This window comes from Actinia tenebrosa, unplaced genomic scaffold (genome assembly GCF_029948245.1).
Source record: "Actinia tenebrosa isolate PJP-AT-01 unplaced genomic scaffold, QUT_ActTen_1.0 PGA_scaffold1__47_contigs__length_23844297, whole genome shotgun sequence".
Lineage (NCBI taxonomy): Eukaryota > Metazoa > Cnidaria > Anthozoa > Actiniaria > Actiniidae > Actinia > Actinia tenebrosa.
In genome coordinates, this window is record NW_028292578.1 from 20,021,313 (window position 1) to 20,041,771 (window position 20,459).

General features: G+C 39.5%; 2 protein-coding genes across 2 annotated transcripts; one reads left to right on the forward strand and one right to left on the reverse strand.

Annotated features, from left to right (window-relative positions):
- Positions 1–627: 627 nt before the first annotated feature.
- On the forward strand, positions 628–15,419 carry LOC116292648 (sacsin-like). The gene is made up of 8 exons (XM_031699999.2): positions 628–986; positions 1,603–1,691; positions 2,214–2,324; positions 2,912–3,059; positions 3,616–5,346; positions 5,743–13,679; positions 14,221–14,511; positions 14,609–15,419. The coding sequence occupies exons 1-8, from the start codon at positions 983–985 to the stop codon at positions 14,621–14,623; spliced, it is 10,326 nt and encodes a 3,441-aa protein (XP_031555859.2). The 5' UTR covers positions 628–982; the 3' UTR covers positions 14,624–15,419.
- Positions 15,358–19,247, reverse strand: LOC116292647 (uncharacterized). Its single transcript, XM_031699998.2, has 16 exons — positions 19,122–19,247; positions 18,933–18,977; positions 18,782–18,844; positions 18,612–18,671; positions 18,438–18,500; positions 18,273–18,323; positions 18,120–18,181; positions 17,813–17,895; positions 17,580–17,635; positions 17,239–17,300; positions 17,020–17,099; positions 16,845–16,924; positions 16,561–16,641; positions 16,388–16,473; positions 16,224–16,299; positions 15,358–16,068 (listed from the first exon to the last, which is right to left on the reverse strand). The coding sequence occupies exons 1-16, from the start codon at positions 19,245–19,247 to the stop codon at positions 16,003–16,005; spliced, it is 1,140 nt and encodes a 379-aa protein (XP_031555858.2). The 3' UTR covers positions 15,358–16,002.
- Between the last annotated feature and the right edge of the window lie 1,212 nt (positions 19,248–20,459).

Sequence of the window (20,459 nt, forward strand, 5' to 3'; positions counted from 1 at the left end):
AGGAGGGGGGAGGGGTGGGGGGTGCTGGTGGAAATCTGAAATGTGATGCTCAATTTATTTCCGTCTCCCCTTCATATTTTAGTGATCCCTCTACCTTCCCAATAAAAAAATTAATTGACAAGTGTCTAACAAAAAAGGTTGCAAGTATCTATTACACAATATTTTTATCCCCCCTTTCTTAGTGCACAAAAATGTTTGGACCCCCCCCCCCCCCCCCCCCCCTCCCTCCACATTTCCACCAGCCCCTACCTGTAAATAATGACCTGTCCCTTATGTTGGGGTTTTATACTGTATCATAGAAATTTTAAGAGATTGTTAGTGGAGAAGGTCACTAAAAATTCGTTTTTTTCTGGTAACTCACGGTATTGGTTGTGTGGTTGAAGGTATAACACTCATTTTCAAATTCCCCATAACACATCGAGGGTAAACCAGCGGAAAAACCGCGCGTTGCAAATTCATCTTAATTATAATATGTTACCAGTAAAGATTTATAAGAAAGTCAATACATTTTCTGTAACACAAAACGTCGCGATGTTCAGAACGTGGGAAATAAACTTGCAAATGAATGTGAAAATGACGACCCCAGTCCTCCACAGTGTCTTACGTGTAAGGGTCAAAGCAATGCATGCGGAAGTTAGTGGGACTTCATGGATGGAACTGGGCGGGTCAATTGAGTACATGAACATCAGAATCGGCGGACGTACACTATTTTCGAGTATTTTCAATACACTGGAGTTATAAAGACTACAGCTGGCTTATGATCAGTCGATAAGAAGCCACGAAGTGACAGTTCTGTTACCCTATAACTCAAGAATACGCTGAAACGAACAGAGGTTTCTATTGAGTTTCGTTCCTCCACTCTTGGGACGTCTACAGAGTATGTACAGTAGGACAATGAGAATACAGGATAATATGCCAGAATACAAAGCAAAACATATCAAAAATATGACATGTAGGCCTATTTCAACTAGTGGCATCTAGAATGAGTAAGTTTAAAAGTTATATTTATCAAAAAAAGCGTATGGAAAATTTATTGTAGCGGAAGACATTTTTTTTGTGCAACGTAAGCTTTATGGTTTCTTGGAAAACAGAATATAGGAAATCAATCGAACATGAATATTTGTATACTAAGAAGTTTTACATTTTTTAAAAATTCGTGTCTTGGCAAGACTTGAATTGATTTATAAATTTATAGTCAATATGACAATAATGAGTAAATACGAGTGAAATTTCACCCCATTGTCGAGTCAAAGAATACGCAATTTCTCGAGGCAAGGAAGATTTTTCAAATGTAAAATCATAGTTTCTTGTTAACTTTTATTCCTTGAAAAAGTTTTGACAAATAATAGACCTTCTTTCCCGAATACAAAATGGTTTCAAGTTGAGGTTGTATGAAATATAAAAGAATCAAGTTCAATCTCATTGAAAGCAAAACCATTGTTTTGTAGTCATATAGGAATCACCTGATATATGAATCTTGGAATTTCATTATCCATATTGCATGATACACTGATTCAGCTGATGAACACTACATAATAGGAAATAACATAAAGAAATCAAGAAAATCTACAGCAGTGTATAAACTGACTCTTTGTTTATTAGGTAAAAGTTTTGGCCTAGTTCAACCATCTCTTATCCAACAGATCAAAAAAATTCTTGACCAATACCCTGATGATGGTCAAATACTCAAGGTAATCTTCCTTCGATTTTGTCTTGTCAATGTATTTTACAAAATTATTCGAAATAATTATTGGCTGAAGGCAAAGTAAATATCGGGGAATATTTACGGAGCCGCTAGTCTTCATGCAAGTAGCAAGGTGAATATCACCCATATTCATATTTAAATATACATATATCCCAAACATTGAAAGCACAGCCAATCAGAGTGCAGGAAAGTCATTATACATTTTTTTTGCAGTATTCTCCTCAGATAAAATCATTATATATATAGTTTCATGGGATATTTTTCATGATATGCCACTCAAATTTATTGTACAACACTATATAGTAGCATTTCTTACAAATATAAAGCAAGCCCATGTCTTTATACTCTGATATAAACATGCTGGGAACAGACTGAAGAGCAAGAGAGAAATTGTACAGAAACATGGGGCTTAGCTCCATAGAATGTATTTTTCTAAACAATTGAAATGAAACCTCGAAATAGTATTTCAAAAACTAAAAATGTCCCATATTTTTAACTTGTTTGATAGGAACTGATTCAAAATGCTGAGGACGCTAGAGCAAAAAAAGTGAAATTTTTATATGACCATCATTCACATCGGACCAAATACCTTTGGCACCGTAAACTGGATAAGTTCCAGGTAAGCTGTATTTACAATTATAGTCAGGGCCTGGCTAGGTTTTGCTTATGGGGGGGGGGGGGGGGGGGGCATGTCCCATTTTACTGCCAAATCTAAAGGAATCTTGCATGAATGAATTAAACTTTGGTGCAGAAAGCAAATATTTGTGGGGGGGTTGGGGGGCATGCTCCCCTTACCTCCTCCCTACGCTAGTGGCATTGACATCATCCATCAAACAAAAGGCTCAAGATGAAAATTTTAGGAGGGTGATGACCCCCCCCCCCCCCCCCCCCCCCCCCTTGCTAGCCACTGACTACAGTCAAGTTGAATTTTTGAGAGACCCCATGCTTATTTATGGGCTAGCTATGGGGAATTTGGGTTTGCTTTTGCATCCATGATGGTGTATGTTAGAGTTTATTTGTTTGTTTGTTTGCTTGTTTTCTTGTTTGTTTGTTTTCATGCATGCATGCTTGCTTGCTTTCTTGCATGCATGCTTGCTTTCTTGCATGCATGCTTGCTTGCTTGCTAGTTAGTTTTTTTTTTTTTGATTATTCATTTATTGGTTTGTTTGTTTTTTTTAATAATTATATTATGTCCATTTAATGCAGGGTCCAGCATTATATGCCTATAACAATGCCAAGTTTACTGATAAAGACTGGGACGGCATTGGTATGTTGTGTGACAGCATCAAGGAAAAGGACCCAACGAAAGTTGGACGGTTTGGTCTTGGGTTTAAATCTGTATTCCACATGACAGGTTTGTATTCCACATTCACCAATTGATAGTTTTGACATTTTTTAATGAGGCAAGTTTAAAACTGAGACAATGCTGGCCGGCGGTCTCCCACATGGTAGCTGGTTGGGGGGCATCTGAGTGGTCTCAGGGGCTTGAAATGTGATTGCCGCTTGATTAATTTCCCCTCTTTGCTGATCATTGCGGATCAATTGCACACTAGCTAGCAAATTATTGCTGATCAAATGTGTTAAATCAGTAAAGATGTACATAATTATACATTCCTGAGATGGATTTATTGAGATTAAAACTCATCACCAATAGATAAGCTTGGGATTGGAGCCAACAAAAAGGACTGACCTCGCTAGCCCGAATCCCTCATGAAGGTAACCATGGCAACCATGCCAGAGTCTACCCCCTGGCACCCGTCACACTGACCACAGTGGAAAATACTTACATATACTATATTTATTTGTTTGAGTTATATCCATAATATACTCAAAGGAATGACGCATAGCCTCAAATGGGAAGTCATTAAGCCTATACTAAAAGTCCGTTCACTTTAACTGTTTCATTTCAGACCTTCCAAGTGTTATCAGTGGTGATAGTGTAGGAATAATTGATCCCGAGGAGAAATACTTCAGAGATAGCGATGGTAAAAGAAGATCAGGTCGAAAATGGCACTTGAGAAAAGACCGAGGAACTATGCAGAACACCTCCGATCAGTTTGCTCCTTACAAGGGAGTTCTTGGCTGCACTGATGACTCCTTTAAGCGAGGTAGCTATGAAGGGACACTCTTTCGTTTGCCTTTAAGACAAAAAGCTTCCAAGTTGTCAGATACCATTTATTCACGAGAAAGGATGACAGGATTGTTCGAGTGCTTTGAAAAAGATGCTCATTTGATTCTACTTTTCTTGATGAATCTTGAACAGATCGAAATTTATGAGAGAGAAGCACACTCTTCACAACCTAGAAAACTATTCCACGTTGGAATCTCAAACGATTGCTTGGCAGAAGTCAGGAAAGCGAGAAAAGAATTCAGTACCAAAGTACAAGAAAATGTCTCGGCTCTTTCAGGTGGTTATTTTCCTGAAGTGAAAAAGACCTACACTCTTACCATTGAAACAGTGCGCTACAACAATGGAGAAAGCAATAAGGCAGAGCACTCCTTTGTCGTTACAATGTTTTTTAGTGGATCTGGTGTGACTCAAGAGATAAAAGCTTTGATGACAGATGAATCGCTCAGCTACTTGCCATTGGTTGGTGTCGCTTTACCTCTCCAGCAGAAAATGAAGCAGGAAGACTGTAGAGAGGAAGATGTTGATGATGATGACGATGAGTATGAAATGGTAAAGAGTAGAGGAAGCAGAAAGAAGAGAAGGGAAAAAAATGGCGGGAATAAAAGGAAGAGGATGAAAACAAGTGCAAATGAGCCACAGGGCCATCTTTTCTGCTTCTTACCTTTGCCGCTAGAAAGCAAAAGCCTGACAGGTCTGCCTGTTCATGTTAATGGTTTCTTTGCCTTGAGTCAGAACCGTCGTCATCTGAAATGGCCAAGTGCTGATCAAGATGAAACAATCCAACCCTTGACAGACAAGTCATTGCTGTGGAACAAAGGGTTGTTGCAGGAGGTGCTGCCCAAGGCCTACGTTGAGCTTATTCTCCATGTCATTTCATGTTTGTCAGAAAAAAAACCACGACAAAGGTTGGCCACAAGTGATGCGTACAGTGCATGGCCAGACGTAAACAAAGTTGATGTAAAATGGAAGAGCATTCTGCAGCCATTATTTGATAAACTGTTGCAATCTAAAGTACTGCACACGGATGCTAATGGCGGAGGCTGGTGCAAAGTGGAAGAGGTTCTCCTTGACAGTCTAGAGAAAAGTGATCAGTCCATGAGGCGAATAGTGATTGACCTGCTTAACAGAACGGGCCAAAAGGTTGTCACAGCTCCAGCACATGTGAAAAAAGCCTTGCAGGAATTCCGCACTATAAATCATGTCACCCCAAAGATATTGAGAGAGAGTTTAAAGGCATATCCATCTTGCTACTCCTGTTTGAGCCACCAGGACAAGATCCTACTTTTGAAGTTTGTTCTCAGTGATTCTAACTTCACAGAACTTGAAGGTCTCGAATTGCTACCCTTATCTAACAAGACATTCGCTACATTCAGAGGACGAGGGGATTTTCCCATTTACATTGATTCCGCTGAACACCCAAAGTCACTGTTGCCAGGGTTACAGGGAAGGTTCTTGGATACAGACTTGGATGACACTGTAATAGACCAATTGAAAAACGCAGTCGATCAAGGTAATTAATGAAATTGTGAAATTATATATAATGATTATCAAAGTCATTGTACATGTATCAATTCCTATTTATAAGGTAGAGTGAAGTCACTAAACCCGTGCAATAGATGTTAGACTAATACAAGACTAATACTTGAGTTTACACCATCGCCTGTTGAAGACTAGCAGTAGCAGTCGAAACGTCGTTTTTATATATCCACGATGAATAATCTTTCCATTTTAAGACTAATACACATCGGTAGACCCTAATTTTTATTGTTTTCTTTTGTGTCTATTTGACTATTGCTTCAGTGTTGACTAGTATTTTTTATTTCACGGGGTTAAATGCCTTCAATCCATTAGTTTCAATAGTTTTTTCCTAACATTAAGAGGACTCTTAATATATTTTTCTTTGCAGGCCATACACAGTTACGTCACTTCAACAAAGAAGCTGTTAAACAACATCTCCGCCAAACACTGCCTCCTGAAAGATCCAACCAACCAACAATTGAATGGTTGAAGACCTTGTGGGAGTATTTTGGTAGACATTTTGCGCACTCGACGTCTGATTTAGAGCCATTTATCGGGCTTCCTCTTGTTCCTGTGACCCCGTTGTCAAATCAGAGCGAGGTACATCTTGCTAGAATTCAGCGACCATCCAGTCTTGTTCTTGCTTCATTCAACGATGAAAGTATTGACGAGTCAGTATGTCACGTCTTGGAGGATCTTGGCTTAACAATCTTGAAATATCTTCCAGAGTACATACGGTACTATCCTGGATTAGTTCCTACCTTCGCTAAGCCGGCAAGTCCAAGGGGGGTTCTAAGTGCTATGTGTGTTTTCATCAAAAAGCCTAAGAACAAGGAAAAGCTAATAGAAAAGTCGAAGAAGCTTCACTGTAAGCATATTAGGAGTTTTCGAAAATTCCTGTCAAACATATCACACGTGGACGCCGACATGAAGGATCTTCTTCGAGAACTACCATTGTTTGAAACATGGGTCGGCTGTAGCGAAAATCAATCTCGTTTTGTTTCACTGGAAGAGGTAAAGAACGCTGCTCCGACTGATGATGAACTGCCTCGTGTGAAGGTGTTCAATGACTTAATTGACTTGAGGAAGCCCCACAGTAGTCGTCTTTCAAGTTTACTCGGTACTTTACCCATGCAGAAAAGGGATCTCTTGGATATGATGCTAGACGATGCACTTAATGATAAGTACTCTTATGAAGAGCTCGATGAAATAGTGCAATTCATCTTCAAACGCATTGGCATGTTTAGTGAGCAAGACGCAGCGTGTCTCATAAAGAAGCTGAAACGACTACCATTTGTGGCGTGTGAAAACCAAACGAGAAAGAGACCTGAAGAACTCTTCGATCCAAATGTCAAAATCCTGAGCAAGGTCTTTTTAGATGAACGGGTATTTCCAGAGAAGGGATACTACGCTCGACCAGATGTTCTGATACATTTGAGGAAGTTGGGCCTGAAAGGAAAAGAAGGTGTAACTGCTTCTGATATTTGCAAGTGTGCTAAACTTGTAAACCAGAAGAAAAACATTGACGAAGCGAAAATAAAATCCACTGCCATCCTTAAACTCTTGGAACAGTATCCTTCCCTGCTAGAAGAAAAGGTGGAACTTGTTCCATTGAAGAATTGCTTAGATGACATTCCTTGGATTCCCGTTTTAATGAAGAGGCCAGAAGCCTATCCCTTCAATTTCCCCTTGAAAAATAACAAAAATATATATTTTGCCTGCCCGAAAGAGGTGACATCGCACGATTTTATCAACCTTGTTGGAAGCATCAAATTCCTGGTTGACACACGAGAGTTTTCAGGAGTTTCTGCTCGATTTGGATGGGATAAGCAACCAAGTCTTCAGGACGTGAAAATCCATCTTGAAAACATCATTGACGTTTTCCAGAAAAACAAAAACATGGATAATCTTGAAACTAAAAAAGCTTTCGAGAAAGTGTATTCTTACTTTCAGGGAAGACTAAGAGATGAAAGAGAGGAGATCAAACAGATGCTCTCGCCATCATTGAAGTTCATTGTTGTACAGAATAGTCTTCTTTCTACCAACCAATTGGCCTTTTCGTCCCAAGTCAGCTACCCGCCATACTTGTGTCAACTTCCGGGTTACTACAGCCAAAAGTTTTGCCAGTTAGTTAAGGCTCTTGGTGTTCGAGAATCCTTTGGGGTGCGTGATTATATCAACACGCTAAGTGAAATAAAGCGCAAGTATGGAAAGAACCCAATTACAAAGGAATTTAAACAAGTGACAGATATATTAAATTTGCTTGCAGACGCCATGGAAGAGGAGAAGGTCACAGTAGTCGAAGCGGTAAAGAAGTATGGAACTATTTTCCTCCCTGATTCGAAGGGGTTGATGAAACCATCAACAGATGTGTGTGTGAAGGACTGCTCTTGGATGCCCGATGAGAAAGGAGTCGTCTATGCAAATAAAGGTATACCCTTTAATATCTGCATCACACTTGGAGCGAAGACGAGAAGACAGGAAACACTCAGTAAGCACACATTTGGCATTCCATTTGGACAGAAAGAGAAGCTTACCAATAGGCTTAAGCGGATACTTAAGGGATATCCATGCGACGAATCAATCTTGAAGGAACTTATCCAAAACGCAGACGATGCAAAAGCAACAAAAGTCTGTTTCATTAAGGATCCTCGTAAACATCGAGATAAGAGAGTCTTTGAAGAGTGCTGGAAGCCCCTCCAAGGGCCTGCGTTGTGCGTTTACAACAACGCACCATTCACAAAGAGTGACATCGAGGGAATACAAAACCTTGGCGAAGGGAATAAAGGAGATGATCCAAACAAAACTGGTCAGTATGGTGTGGGGTTCAATGCAGTGTATCATCTGACCGACGCGCCAACATTTATTTCCCAAGGAGACGAGATTGGGGAAGTAATGTGCGTGTTTGACCCCAATCTGAAGTTCGCCCCTGGTGCAAATGAGTCAAACCCGGGAGTCATGTATAAAAAACTTCATTCACTGAGAAAAACCTTTCCTGATGTATTTCCATGCTACGATCTTGACCAATACCATCCACTAACTAATGCCACAATGTTTCGGTTCCCGCTCCGAAATGAAGACATGGCTACCACGTCCAAGATAAGTAGCAAGGCGATGACAGTCCAAAAGTTGGACTATCTGTTGAATGATTTCAAGGAAGAGCTTCTTCAGGTTCTCCTATTTGTTAACAACGTCAAGGAGATTTCCATTTGTAAAATTGACAAGAAAACTGGAAAGCTGAATGAGTCCTACCGTGTCCAGTCGTCGTTGACTTCAGGCGATGAAAAGAAGCGAAAAGATTTTGCTGCTCGTGTCAGTGAAATTGGAAAACGTTTACAGAGTGGAGAAATGTCTGTTGCAGAGATTCCTGTGCATCAAGTATCCTATGTTGTTAAGCTGGAAGACAGCAAAGGTTTAAGACAGAAATGGTTTGTTGTTCAGAAGATTGGCTTTGAACACGAAGATAAAATCCCAGGCAACATTCAAGAAGCATTTGAAAGAGGAGATCTTGGTCTGTTACCACGTGGTGGAGTGGCATCGTTGATCAGTTCTTCGGGGGGTCACCAAGATACTCAGGGAAAAGCCTTTTGTTTTCTTCCCCTTCCTTTCAAAACCGGTCTTCCAGTTCATATTAATGGACATTTTGCTCTAAACCACGAGGATCGTAGAAGCCTGTGGCGAGATGATAAAGGAGACTACAGGAGTAACTGGAATGATGCATTAATACGACAAGTGGTTGCGCCATGCTATGTAACCTTACTAGATGAGGTGAGGCAGTATATTTCTTTGTCGAGAGAAGATGATGGAAAGACATACATAAAAGGTGACAAAGACAGAGGAGAAAGTGTTCTTTCTAACTATTTAGACCTGTTTCCTATAAACGTGAGAGCTCAGGAAAGTTACTGGACAGTGCTCTGTAAGGAAGTCTACCGCCATATGAATGTAAAAGCCCTACCTCTACTACCAGCTCTTCGTCAAGAAAACAAAGGGAAAAAACCAAAAAGATACGTGGTCGAGTGGCTGCCCCCAACAGGAAAAGGCCGTACTAAAGCCTTTTTCGATAATTTTGCAGAAGCCTCACAAGACGCAAGCGAAGACATTGGGAGCAAAAGAAAAGCCGAAGAACTGCGGAAGGAAGAAGATTTGAGGGACACTCTTCTTGCTGTGGGCCTCAACCTTCTTTGTGTGCCAATGAGAGTATACAAGTGTTTCAAGAATTCCAATGTGGATGTAAATCTTGTCTCACCTTTTGAGGTTATTAGTTTCTTTCAAACTTATAGAACCTCAAACCAGTTGTATAACGTCGGAAGTCTGCCTTTGCATATTAAAGATACCCAGTTCAAGAGCAACAGTGACTTGCTTTCAGTTCTCAAGTATTGTAAACAAGACAAAACCTTTTTACAAAGACTAGAAGGTCTGCCATTGTTACTTACCGAAGACAACGTCCTTCGGGTCTACAGCCAATCAGAAAAAGTCTTCCTGAGTAAATACTACAAAGTACTTCCCCATTGCCAATCGATGTTTGTAAATCACAAGCTCTTAAATTCTGTCTTTCACTTTAATGATGAAGCTGAACATCTTCCTTCTCCGGTTTTTAAACGATTTGATGTAGCTTCCTTGGCAAGTCAACTACCAAACGAAGTGGAAAAAAGCCGGTACACAACCAAAGAGAGCTATGCTACCTGGGTTCCAGAGGACAAGATAATTCCAAACAGAAAATGGGTCAATCATACCTGGAAGTTCTTTTCAGCCCATATCGAGAAAAAAATCAAAGATAATGAAAATAACAAAAGGGGCGTTTTTCGTAACACTCTGCAGGAAGCAAGAATGGAATGGAATCAACGCCAAGATCATGTACCAGACGCAAAGAAACGTCTCGCGCAAGAAGTCTTAGAACCAGTCAAGGATTGGTGCCTTTTACCAGCAGTTTTGCCTGTTCCACATAAAGAATCCTTTCATTTTCGACACGTTTTGGCGCCTTTGAAATTGGCTGAAACTGTGATTTATCTCGAAGGTTCAGGGTATCCGTCGCTTAAAGAATCCCTCAGGAAGGTCTCTATACCAGAATTACACCATGAGGTAATCGAGGAAGAAAGCATCATGACAGCAATAAGAATTGTGGCAGACCTAGACGACCCAAAGTCAGTTTTATCAGCTCTTTTACACAAGTTTAAAACTGATTCTCAGGCATTTAAAAATTTGCAGGATAATGATTGCAGCAAAGTTTTGAGTTACTTTAGTGATCAACTATCCCTATCCCCATCCCTATCCCCAATGGACTCGATGTGTGTCGAAAGTCTAAGAAAGTTGCCACTATACGTAACCATTCATGATGACATCACCAATATCAGTGGGAAAAAGGCTTTCGTCCTCTCGCCAAGAATTCCAAAAGACGACATGGATATCTGGGAAGAAAAAGCAGGGATTGTTTTCCTCAAAGAAAATGAGACTCTAGACAAGGTATATGAATTCATTCAGTGCCACTCAAAAGAAAACGTTGACGTCTACTGCGAGGTGATCTTCGAGAAATTTGAGGAAATGAGCAAAGAAGCAAGAGTAAACCACCTGACGTTTGTCGAGGAATTACTGAGAGAGTTAGAATCCGAAAATGATGGTCATCATATAATATTTGAAATGATGAAAAAGAAAGAAAAGCTACGGAAGCTATTTAAAGCTCTCTGTAATTTGAAGTTTATTGCGGAAGAAGATGGGGCCACTTTAAAACCAGCATCTTCCTTTTATGATCCATCCAACAAAGTTTTTGCTGCAATGTTTAAAAACAACCAAGAGATGTTTCCACCAGAACCGTTTTGTGACGACAAATGGCTACCCTTTCTACGTCGGATAGGACTCATCCATAAAGTCACTGACGAGAAGTTCGTGCAGTTTGCCAAGCAAATCGAATCAGAAGCTAAAACAAGGCAAGACGATGGAACGAGAAAGAAATCGGAAGCTTTGGTAACTTACCTATTCGAATCTGAGAACATCGCAACCAGCAAACTACTGGATGATGTTAAGGAAATATGTTTCATCTTTCCTTATGTCGTCGATCTTAGTCTGCAAGGCATCCACGAGCAGTATGGCACGAGTGAAACTGGTTCACGGTGCATTTGCTTTCAAGGCTCTGTAGCCTCCAAGAACCACTCTATTACCTGGACAACTGCTAACCTCTTATCAGATTGTGCCAATCCGTTTCGTTGTGATGACTTTGATCTAACAAAGCAAAACGAAATTGCTCGACGACTGGGCATTCTTCGAAAACCATCCGTTGATATGGTTGTCAATCATTGCAAGAACATGTGCCAAATGAATCCCAGCAAAAAGTCTGACAGAAAACGAAGCGAAAAAGGTCCTCAAAAAGTTGTTGCAATAATGGAAAGTATTTACAAGTATCTGAAAAAGAACTACTCTGGCAATAAAGAAGTCATTGATTTTCTGAAGAACATCCGCTGCATCGTAGTTGAAGATGGCAATCGCTTTGTTCTTCCAAACCAAGTGGCCGTGGATATCACCTCTGAACAAGAAATCCAGCCATATCTGTACAAGATTCCTCGTGATTTGGCACCTTACGCAGAATTGTTTGAAAATCTTGGCACAACAAACTGTATCACTGCAGCACAGTATTCGATGGTACTGAAGAATATACACGATGAATGTGGCGACAAGAAGCTTCACCCTAACGAGATACGCAATGCTTTTAAAGCCACAAAAGGTTTTTTTGAAACATTTAGTAAAGTTGAAGACACTGAGATTAAACCTCTCTACCTACCAGGAGTGAAACATCATCCGTCTGACCATTCCATCAATAATATGGTATTTTTGAGACCGTCTGCAGTCATTTTGTACAATGATGCTCCACACCTCAAAGAAAGAATAAGGCAATTCAAGGAATTGATTCTTGTTAAACTCGCTGACTGTGAACTGGAAGTAAATAATGAAGACCTGCTGGTGAAGAAGCTTCCTGAATCCATTCGTCCTCTCATGCTTACGTCCGTGGTTCGTGAGGCCTTAGTGGAAGAAAACCAGGCCCTTTCTTGTTCCAGCACAGCACAAGAACTCCGGCAGGTTTTGACATCACGTGAGTTTTGTCATGGAATGATACGCCTGATCAAACATGCTGACTACAACAGTGATGTAGAGACCAAAACAGATATCCCTGCCTTGGTACAAGAAAGATTGAGATGCATTCGTGTGTGCAGCGTTCCTAACCTTCGGACGAAGCTTGTATACAATGGTAGAGCAATACCTGGGAGTGAAGCAGACGTTTCTTGCTTCGAGGAAGAAACGGTAGAAGAGGGAGAAACAGTGTGGGAGATATACATCGAAAAGGAAGCTGAACTTTCCACGTACGTTTCAGTGGTGGCTGAAATCATAGATAGAATAACAGGACATCTTCTGAAAACAATGCTGGTTCATCTTCCAATGTTGCTGTCCTCAAAACCCTACGAAATAAAGAGACTCTTGGATGGACTTAAGATTCGCGAGGACAATTCAGCGTTGAAAATTGAAGAAACGTGTCTTCCAACGCCTGGCAACTTTATTCATATTACAGACCATCACTTGCTGGTGGATGACTTCACAGTGTTCAGTCCTGGTGAGTACGTTGGTTATGAGCTTGATGATCCAAGTCTTCGAGGAGAAGATGGCACCCCAACCTACATCTATGCAATTGTCATCGAAGAAGTCATCGAGCACGGACAACCCTCAAACACAGAACCAAGCTTAAGAAAATACAGAATTGATATCGGAAAAGACAAAGAACCAATTGTTGTAGACGCAGCAGATTTGTACAAGTTCTACCGCCCGAGCCGCCAGGCAGGGGAACAGGGCAACAGTGAGTGTTTAGACATGGAACCCTTCACTGGTTCTCGAGATGAAAAGTCTGCCAATCTTGATGAAATTCGAAACGAGATCAGAAGAATTCTCCAAGAGGCTTGGAAGCAGCCTGAAGAGAAACGAAGGAAGATCATTAAGCGTTTGTACCTTAAGTGGCACCCAGATAAGAATCCTGGAAATGAAACGTTTTGCACAAGCATTTTTAAATTTATTCAAACAGAAATCGAAGTGTTAGAAAAAGGCAAAAGCAACAAAGATTTCACCAGTTCATTTTATAAGACTTGGAAGAACCGAGCTCGGAGTCATAAAAAGCAAAGGTCCTCTTTCAATACAGATGGTGAATTTCCTTGGAGGTCATACAGACGTAACCCCCAACCTGGTGAAGCAAGAAGGTGGTACAAACAAGCGGAAGCAGATCTGGAAGCAGCAAGTAATGATGTTAAATATCAAAGAACCTCGTACGAATGGGCTTGCTTTAAGTGCCATCAGGTATGAAGGGGCCTTGAATCCAGGGATTGGTTGTTTTGTATTCTAATTTCTGATTTTGTTTTTTTATTTCAAAAGCGAGGGTAAACCCGCACATTTTAGAAATTACGGTATTTTTTGAGTAGTGAATGGCCACAGATTTGTCATTGAAAACTGTTGGGTAGCATGGGTGGCGTTCGCGGCTAACGCGTCGTCTTTCACCGCTGTGAGTCCAACGGGTCGGGTCGCTGGTTCGAGCCCTGCGGTCGCCACATGTGAATTGAGTTTGTTTGATGTGTTGTTCTCTCCTATGCTACGAGGGTTTTCTCCGGGTTCTCCGGTTTCCTCCCTCCGTAAAAATCAACATGTGAGTTGAGCGTTGTGTGCAAAGAACATTTAATGTAGTGGTAGTGCGTGTGAGTGAAAAGTGTCCCCAGTTAGTGCGAAAGCGCTAGAACGACTAGACACTTACATTTAAAAAAAGTGATTCATTCAACAGTAGTACGTGTCACCCTGCTTAAATAAAGTTGATTGATTGATTGATTAGTGTCGTCTATCCATTCAGTCCGCAGAGAAAGCCTTGAAAGCAGCACAGTATTTCATAGATGCCGATAAAACCAACGTCCACGATCTGAGGAAGATAGCTCATGACCTAGACAATGATAACTTGAGCAGGTTGGCCTCAAAGCTTGAAAGTCTTGTTGGAGATTCAACACGCATGCGTTATCCAGACCGAGTACGGTATCCCAACATACCCCATGATGTATACACTAGTTCAATGGTATCAAAGGCAATAGATCTTGCATCTTCCATCGTCCTGGAGGTGGAATCAAAGTTCAACATAGCCACTGGACAGGCGAGTGACTTTTTCTACGTATTAACACTGAGCTGAAGATAGCCAATATACGGTTCAGTTGTGATAGTTAATTAACTTTATATATTTTATATTTCAGGATAACCACAAATAAAAGACTCTCACTTTCGGTGACCGTGAACGCTGGAAAAATATAATAGTTCGAAGCTGTTGTATCCTTAAAGTAGATTAGATAGTCCACTAACTTTTATTAGATTTAGTTTTTGATATATCTTTCCTTAAACAAATTTTAACCAAGTTTAAGCCTCTCAATTTGAATGACAGTCGGAAAGCTGAAAAAGTAGTTCGAAGCTGTTGTATCCTTAAAGTAGATTAGACATGTCGGTTAACTTTTAATAGATTTATTTTGTCATTTATCTTTAAAAAACACAAAGCCTTTCGGACTAACAATCGAAACGTCAATGTACTTACAAACTTTTTTACGAGCTTTAAATAAGTTTCCTTCATATTCACTTGTTATCCAGTTGAGTTATCAAAGGAATTATCAATAAGGAAAATTGTTCGCGTCCACCAATCAGAATTCAGTAAAAAATTGTTGCGTTATCAATCTCGAGCCCACGTTTTTTCTGGTCAGTATCGTGTAACAAGAGGCTATCGGTGTTGAATCTTATTGTCCGCTATTGTTCTGGTGCAACCAACAAGAGTGCAGTAAAGATTCGTTTGAGCCTGAACCTCTCCTTTCTTGAATGTAAAAACGAGCATGTGCAAATCTGACTGATACATTAACATAAGCTTTAATCAGTTTGATTTTCTCTGTCGAACTTAGAATGTCAGAAAATGTAACAGAAGAAAATTATATTTAACGATTTACTAAAAATTTTAACTAGATTTTTGAAAACAAAATATTGTATTTTCATCTTTCCAAGTAAATTACAGGTTTTATTGAAGTATACCAGTATTGTGCTCTGTCATAGACCACGTCATGACCATAGGATCAGCGGGAGTTGGCGCTTAATATTTGGACCCAAAGCGGTACGTAAGCCACCCTCCCGCCCTTATCACCCTGGGTCCTCCCAGACTACTAGTTACATTAATTCATTTCAATTATCGTACATTTCATAAGGCTGTCATTGAGCACGTGACATGTGACGTAATACTCCTTCACGTAAACATTCGTTCCACTCATTTCGATCGTTGTGCCGTTTTTAAATTAAAATTGACCACGTGATACAATACTCCTTCACGTGACCACTCTCTCTATGTCACATGTTTAAATATCTAGATCCAAAGTAATTTGCCACCCACCCGCCCTTATCGCTCTGGGTCCTCACAGACAATCAGTCCATATATAGTTTCTAATATTGTACATTTTTGTTTAAAGGTTCATTTCAGTTATTGTAAATTTGCATTAAGGAAGTCATTGACCACATGACAGGTGACGTAATCCTCCACGTGATCATTCACTTTACGTAACTCATCGTTGATTGGTCCCAGAGCGCGTCGCCACCCGCCCGCCCTTGTCACTCTGGGTCCTCAGTATTTGCTATTTTTCTGTTTGAAGTTTTTTCTCCTCTGCTTGTTTTTCCTCTGTTTGTTTTCCTGATTAGCAAAGCAGAGCAAATCAAATGTCAGTATGTTTCAGATTCTCAACCGCCCGGTCCAGTCCCACACGCAATTGATGAAGGAGTGGATCACACTGTTAAGAGAGACGTCATTCCGTTCACTGTGTTCCCGAGGATGGATTTTGGACTTACTTTCATGATTTCATTAGCCATCTTTTCAGCACACTCTATTTGCTCTTTTGTTAATGATGTCATGTCAAGTTTCGTACTAAATTAAGAAAAAAAAGATTATTAATATCTATTAGAACTAATAATGTTATGATAATCATAATCTAAATATTATCCAGAATACTTACGTATATTGGCTTAGGTCTTCTAGGAAGGTCGATTGTACATTAGGGTTTAACTTGTACATTTCTTCTGCAGACAGGATGGTTTGTTCCTAACAGAAAATTCTCAGTTATAAACTTGTTTGCACATTCAGTTCACCCATCACCACTCAAATGTTGCTGTGATACTGACAACACACCTTCAATAAGTCGTCTTCATCGTCCTTCACGAGACATTGTAGTTCGTAGGCTTTGTCATCATCCTCATTGGCTTCCCACTTCTACAAAAAAAAAACCGAATACTTGTAATCATATTTTATTTTTGCATAATTTATCTCAGAACCAGAGTTTGGCTTAAAATCGTCAATGTTTTTTTTTCTTATTTCGTTGGGCTACCTGTGGATTTGGCGGGAATGTTCGCGCCAAATCGCGTGTGCTCGCCTTTCAAACTCGCTATTCCACTGCTCAGTCCAGTCTTCCTCACCTTCAACTCTCTGCACGAAGGAATCTTGTTCGTACAGCCAGTTATGTCGCAATCCGTTTTGAAAACGTTGACTCGTGATTCTTCAACAAAAACGTACCAACATCATTAATGAATTTTCTTACAATTTCTGTGAACTCCATATAATCACCCTTAATGATCACAGTGTAATTCTCACCTTTCTCTTGTTTTTCGCTTTCCTCTTTTCGTTCTTCCATTTCTTTCTCAATGTTGGAATTTTCTTCCTGGTTTGACACGCTGTAGAGAAACAGAAATTTTATAAGTTATAAATTGAAAAGCAACTAAATTATCCTTTGGTATTGAATATGATCTTCTTATCACATGGAAATATGCCATTTATTCTATTCCCATTCCCATTGCTATTCTATTTACTCACGTTTCTGATGGTTTTGTATCTTCTAATATGGTTTCGGTTTCTTCCAATGAAAAATTACCAAACTGAAAAAAAAATACAGTCGTTGTTTTAGTCAATCAAGAAGCTTTCTTTTCTTCGCCTGACCTCAGAGCCACGCTCGTAATCATCTTGATGGGTTATGCACTAAGAATATATATTTTTGTATTATTTCTGAGCTCAGTATCGCCATCTTAAAACACATTGTACCCTGCCTGGGTAGGGAAAGTATTATTTGGTTTCCCTCCTTTTCCTAGTCTCCAGTCCCCTTGCGCCACCAAGCAGACCAGGTTACACAGATGTCGTCTATCACCGAAGATACTCACCAGTACCGTCTCGTCATTTGTGTCGTCCATGTCAAATGTGAATACCAAGCCAGGCTCTGTTAACAAAAACATGTGAGTACTCAATTGTTAGTGTACGTTTACTAATAATAATTAATTTATCAAAATAAATCCATACAAATGCCGTTAATGAATTATTATTGCATTATCAATATAAATTTATCAGTTCCTTATCAAATATTTCTTAATGATTTTATTCCTCATTATATTCGTACCTTTAGCTAGTTGTTTCTTCTCTTTGTTTCTTCTCTTTGTTTCTTGTTTGCTCGGCTGATTTCCGTTGTTCTTCTCAGGCAAGCTGGGGGGGAAAATCGCATTTTGTTCCTCATCCATTCATCATACAAACTTCCCAGTCCTAAGCAACCTCTTTTCTTATAACGCATTCTAGTGGCATCCCACATGGGTAGCTTATGATACAGCACAAAGTGTAAAACACATGTTCGCATGCGTAAACGATATGATTACTTTAGCGATATACTAAATGGTTTGATTAGAGGACTTCAATAAGCACGAGCTACTTACGTCAAAACGAATCCTGTATTTTCCATTAACTCTTTCGTTTGCTCCAAACTGAAGTCGGCAAACTGTAAGAAAAAATCTGGTTTCGAAATTCTATACAAGTAAATAAGATATAGCTTTGATAATGATGTTGAGGAAAATTTGATTTTAGTTTACCGCAATAAGTACGTCCTCACTTTCATCTTCGCTGGAAATGTCATCAGAAACCTGGGGAAAATGAAAAATAATGAAATAAGGTAAAGCCATCAAGACCTCGAGTAGAGAAAGAAATAGATAAAAGAGAATGAAGAATCAAAGAGCGAGAAAACGGCCTTAGCATACCACAAACAAACCCGTCTCATCTACATTCGCATTACGTGACTTCTCTATTTCTTCGACACAGTCCTGGAGAAATGAAATAGAAAAATAAACGAAAAACATAAAAACAATTAAAAAGAAAAAGACCCAACTGTGAAAGGAAATAATAGCGAAAAAAGTTGATCGTCTTTGACCTACCTCGAACACTTCTTCCTCACGGTCAACATCTCTATGCTCGTCACATGCATCAAACCATTCCTGGAAAATGCAATTGCAAGGGAATATAAAAAGAAGAGCCGAGAAAAAAAAAAAAAATTTCGAGAAAAAGTTCAGAATAGCGAAAAACAAGTTGATCAATTTTAATGTACCTCAAATACGTCATCCTCAAGGCTCTTATCCGATCTAAACTCGTCACATGCATCAAACCATTCCTGGAAAATGTAATGGAATAAAAACCATGTATCAAGAGACTCTTGAAAAGAAAGGAAAGCGAAGCGAACAAAATTGATTCTGAGGTACCTCAAATACGTCTTCCTCAAGGCTCACATCTACATCAAACCATTCCTGGAAAAAGTCCGAAATATAATTATCTAATGAAACTAAAAAGATATACTTCACTGGGTATAAATTTGAAAAGAAACGACTAGAGAAAAGCAAAATACTGTAGTGGAGAAAAACTCAATTTAGCTTAAGATCAACCTCACTCACGTCATTGGATTCTGCGTTTCCTTTAAAGCATACGTGTTTCTTCTCATTTTTCGCAAACCTAAAATAAGCAAATAATATGTGTGAGTTGAGTTTTGCATATTGTATGTTGTATATTGCATGCTGCATGTTGAATGTTGCGTGTTGCATGCTGCATGTAGCAGCAGGTAGGGGGACTCGCGATCGATGCCAAAGATATACGGGTTTAACTCGCGGATTTACGAAGACGGGTACAGCAGATTTATCGCAAACGGAGGTTAAAATATCTTATAAATATACGATGCACGAATGTAAGAAGTTCGTTAACGACTTTTGCATAATTTGTCTAAGACCTAAAGTTATCGTACCTAAGCCAGAACCCTTTTGGTGTTGTGGTAAAAAAATGCAAATAGAAGATGACACGTCAGCACAGTGTTACGAGTGTGGTAAGAATATTCGTAATGCCGTACCAAATGCTACCAAAGAGCAATATTACGCCAATGGAGGTCGTAAGAAAACGCCATATAAGAGAATAAAATACTTCAGGGACTGGATGAGTCATATCCAAGGTTTACATCCGATATATTTAAGCGACGAAGTAAAGAAGAAAATCATAGACCATTTAGAAGAGCCAACCCCACAAAGTCTACGGAAAACGTTGAAAAAATTAAAGCTAGGGAAATATTACAAAGCTATTCCCTATCTTTTGTCTGAAATTACCGGTAAGTCTATTCCTGAGGTTTCTGATATGACAAAAGCCGAGTGGATGTTTTGTCGGCTGAATAAGGATATTCCTTATTACCCTGACGTAATTTACGAAATATTTTACAAAATAGACCCCAACCACCCCCTGTTAGGATGGATTCCGAGGCGACAATAACATATTACGCGTAATTTATACGATGAATTTATATTACGCGTAATAATTTGCCAAATAAGGTTATGCAAATAATTCATATTGCGCGTAATAATTCGCCAAATAATTCATATTACGCGTAATAATTCACTGAATTTATATTACGCGTAATAATTCACTGAATTTATATTACGCGTAATTTCTAGACTGACGTTCGATATGTAAATAGAATCCCGTCACGATATTTACTGAGCAAGCTTTCTTTGAAGCTCTTCTTTCGCTTCTTGATAGATCTTTTTGCGAGATTCCTCGGAAAGATCTTTTACGACTGTTTTTTTATTCCTTATGTCCGTCTTTAATTTCTCGTATTTGTCTTCTTCGGCCAGAATAAGCGAGAATTCTACGTCGTCTATCTTTCTGTCACGCAAAGCCTTTGAGACAAGATCGGTAATAGTATTTACTTTAGCCCTAGATAGAGCTATTGTCGTGTCATGCTTGGATATTTT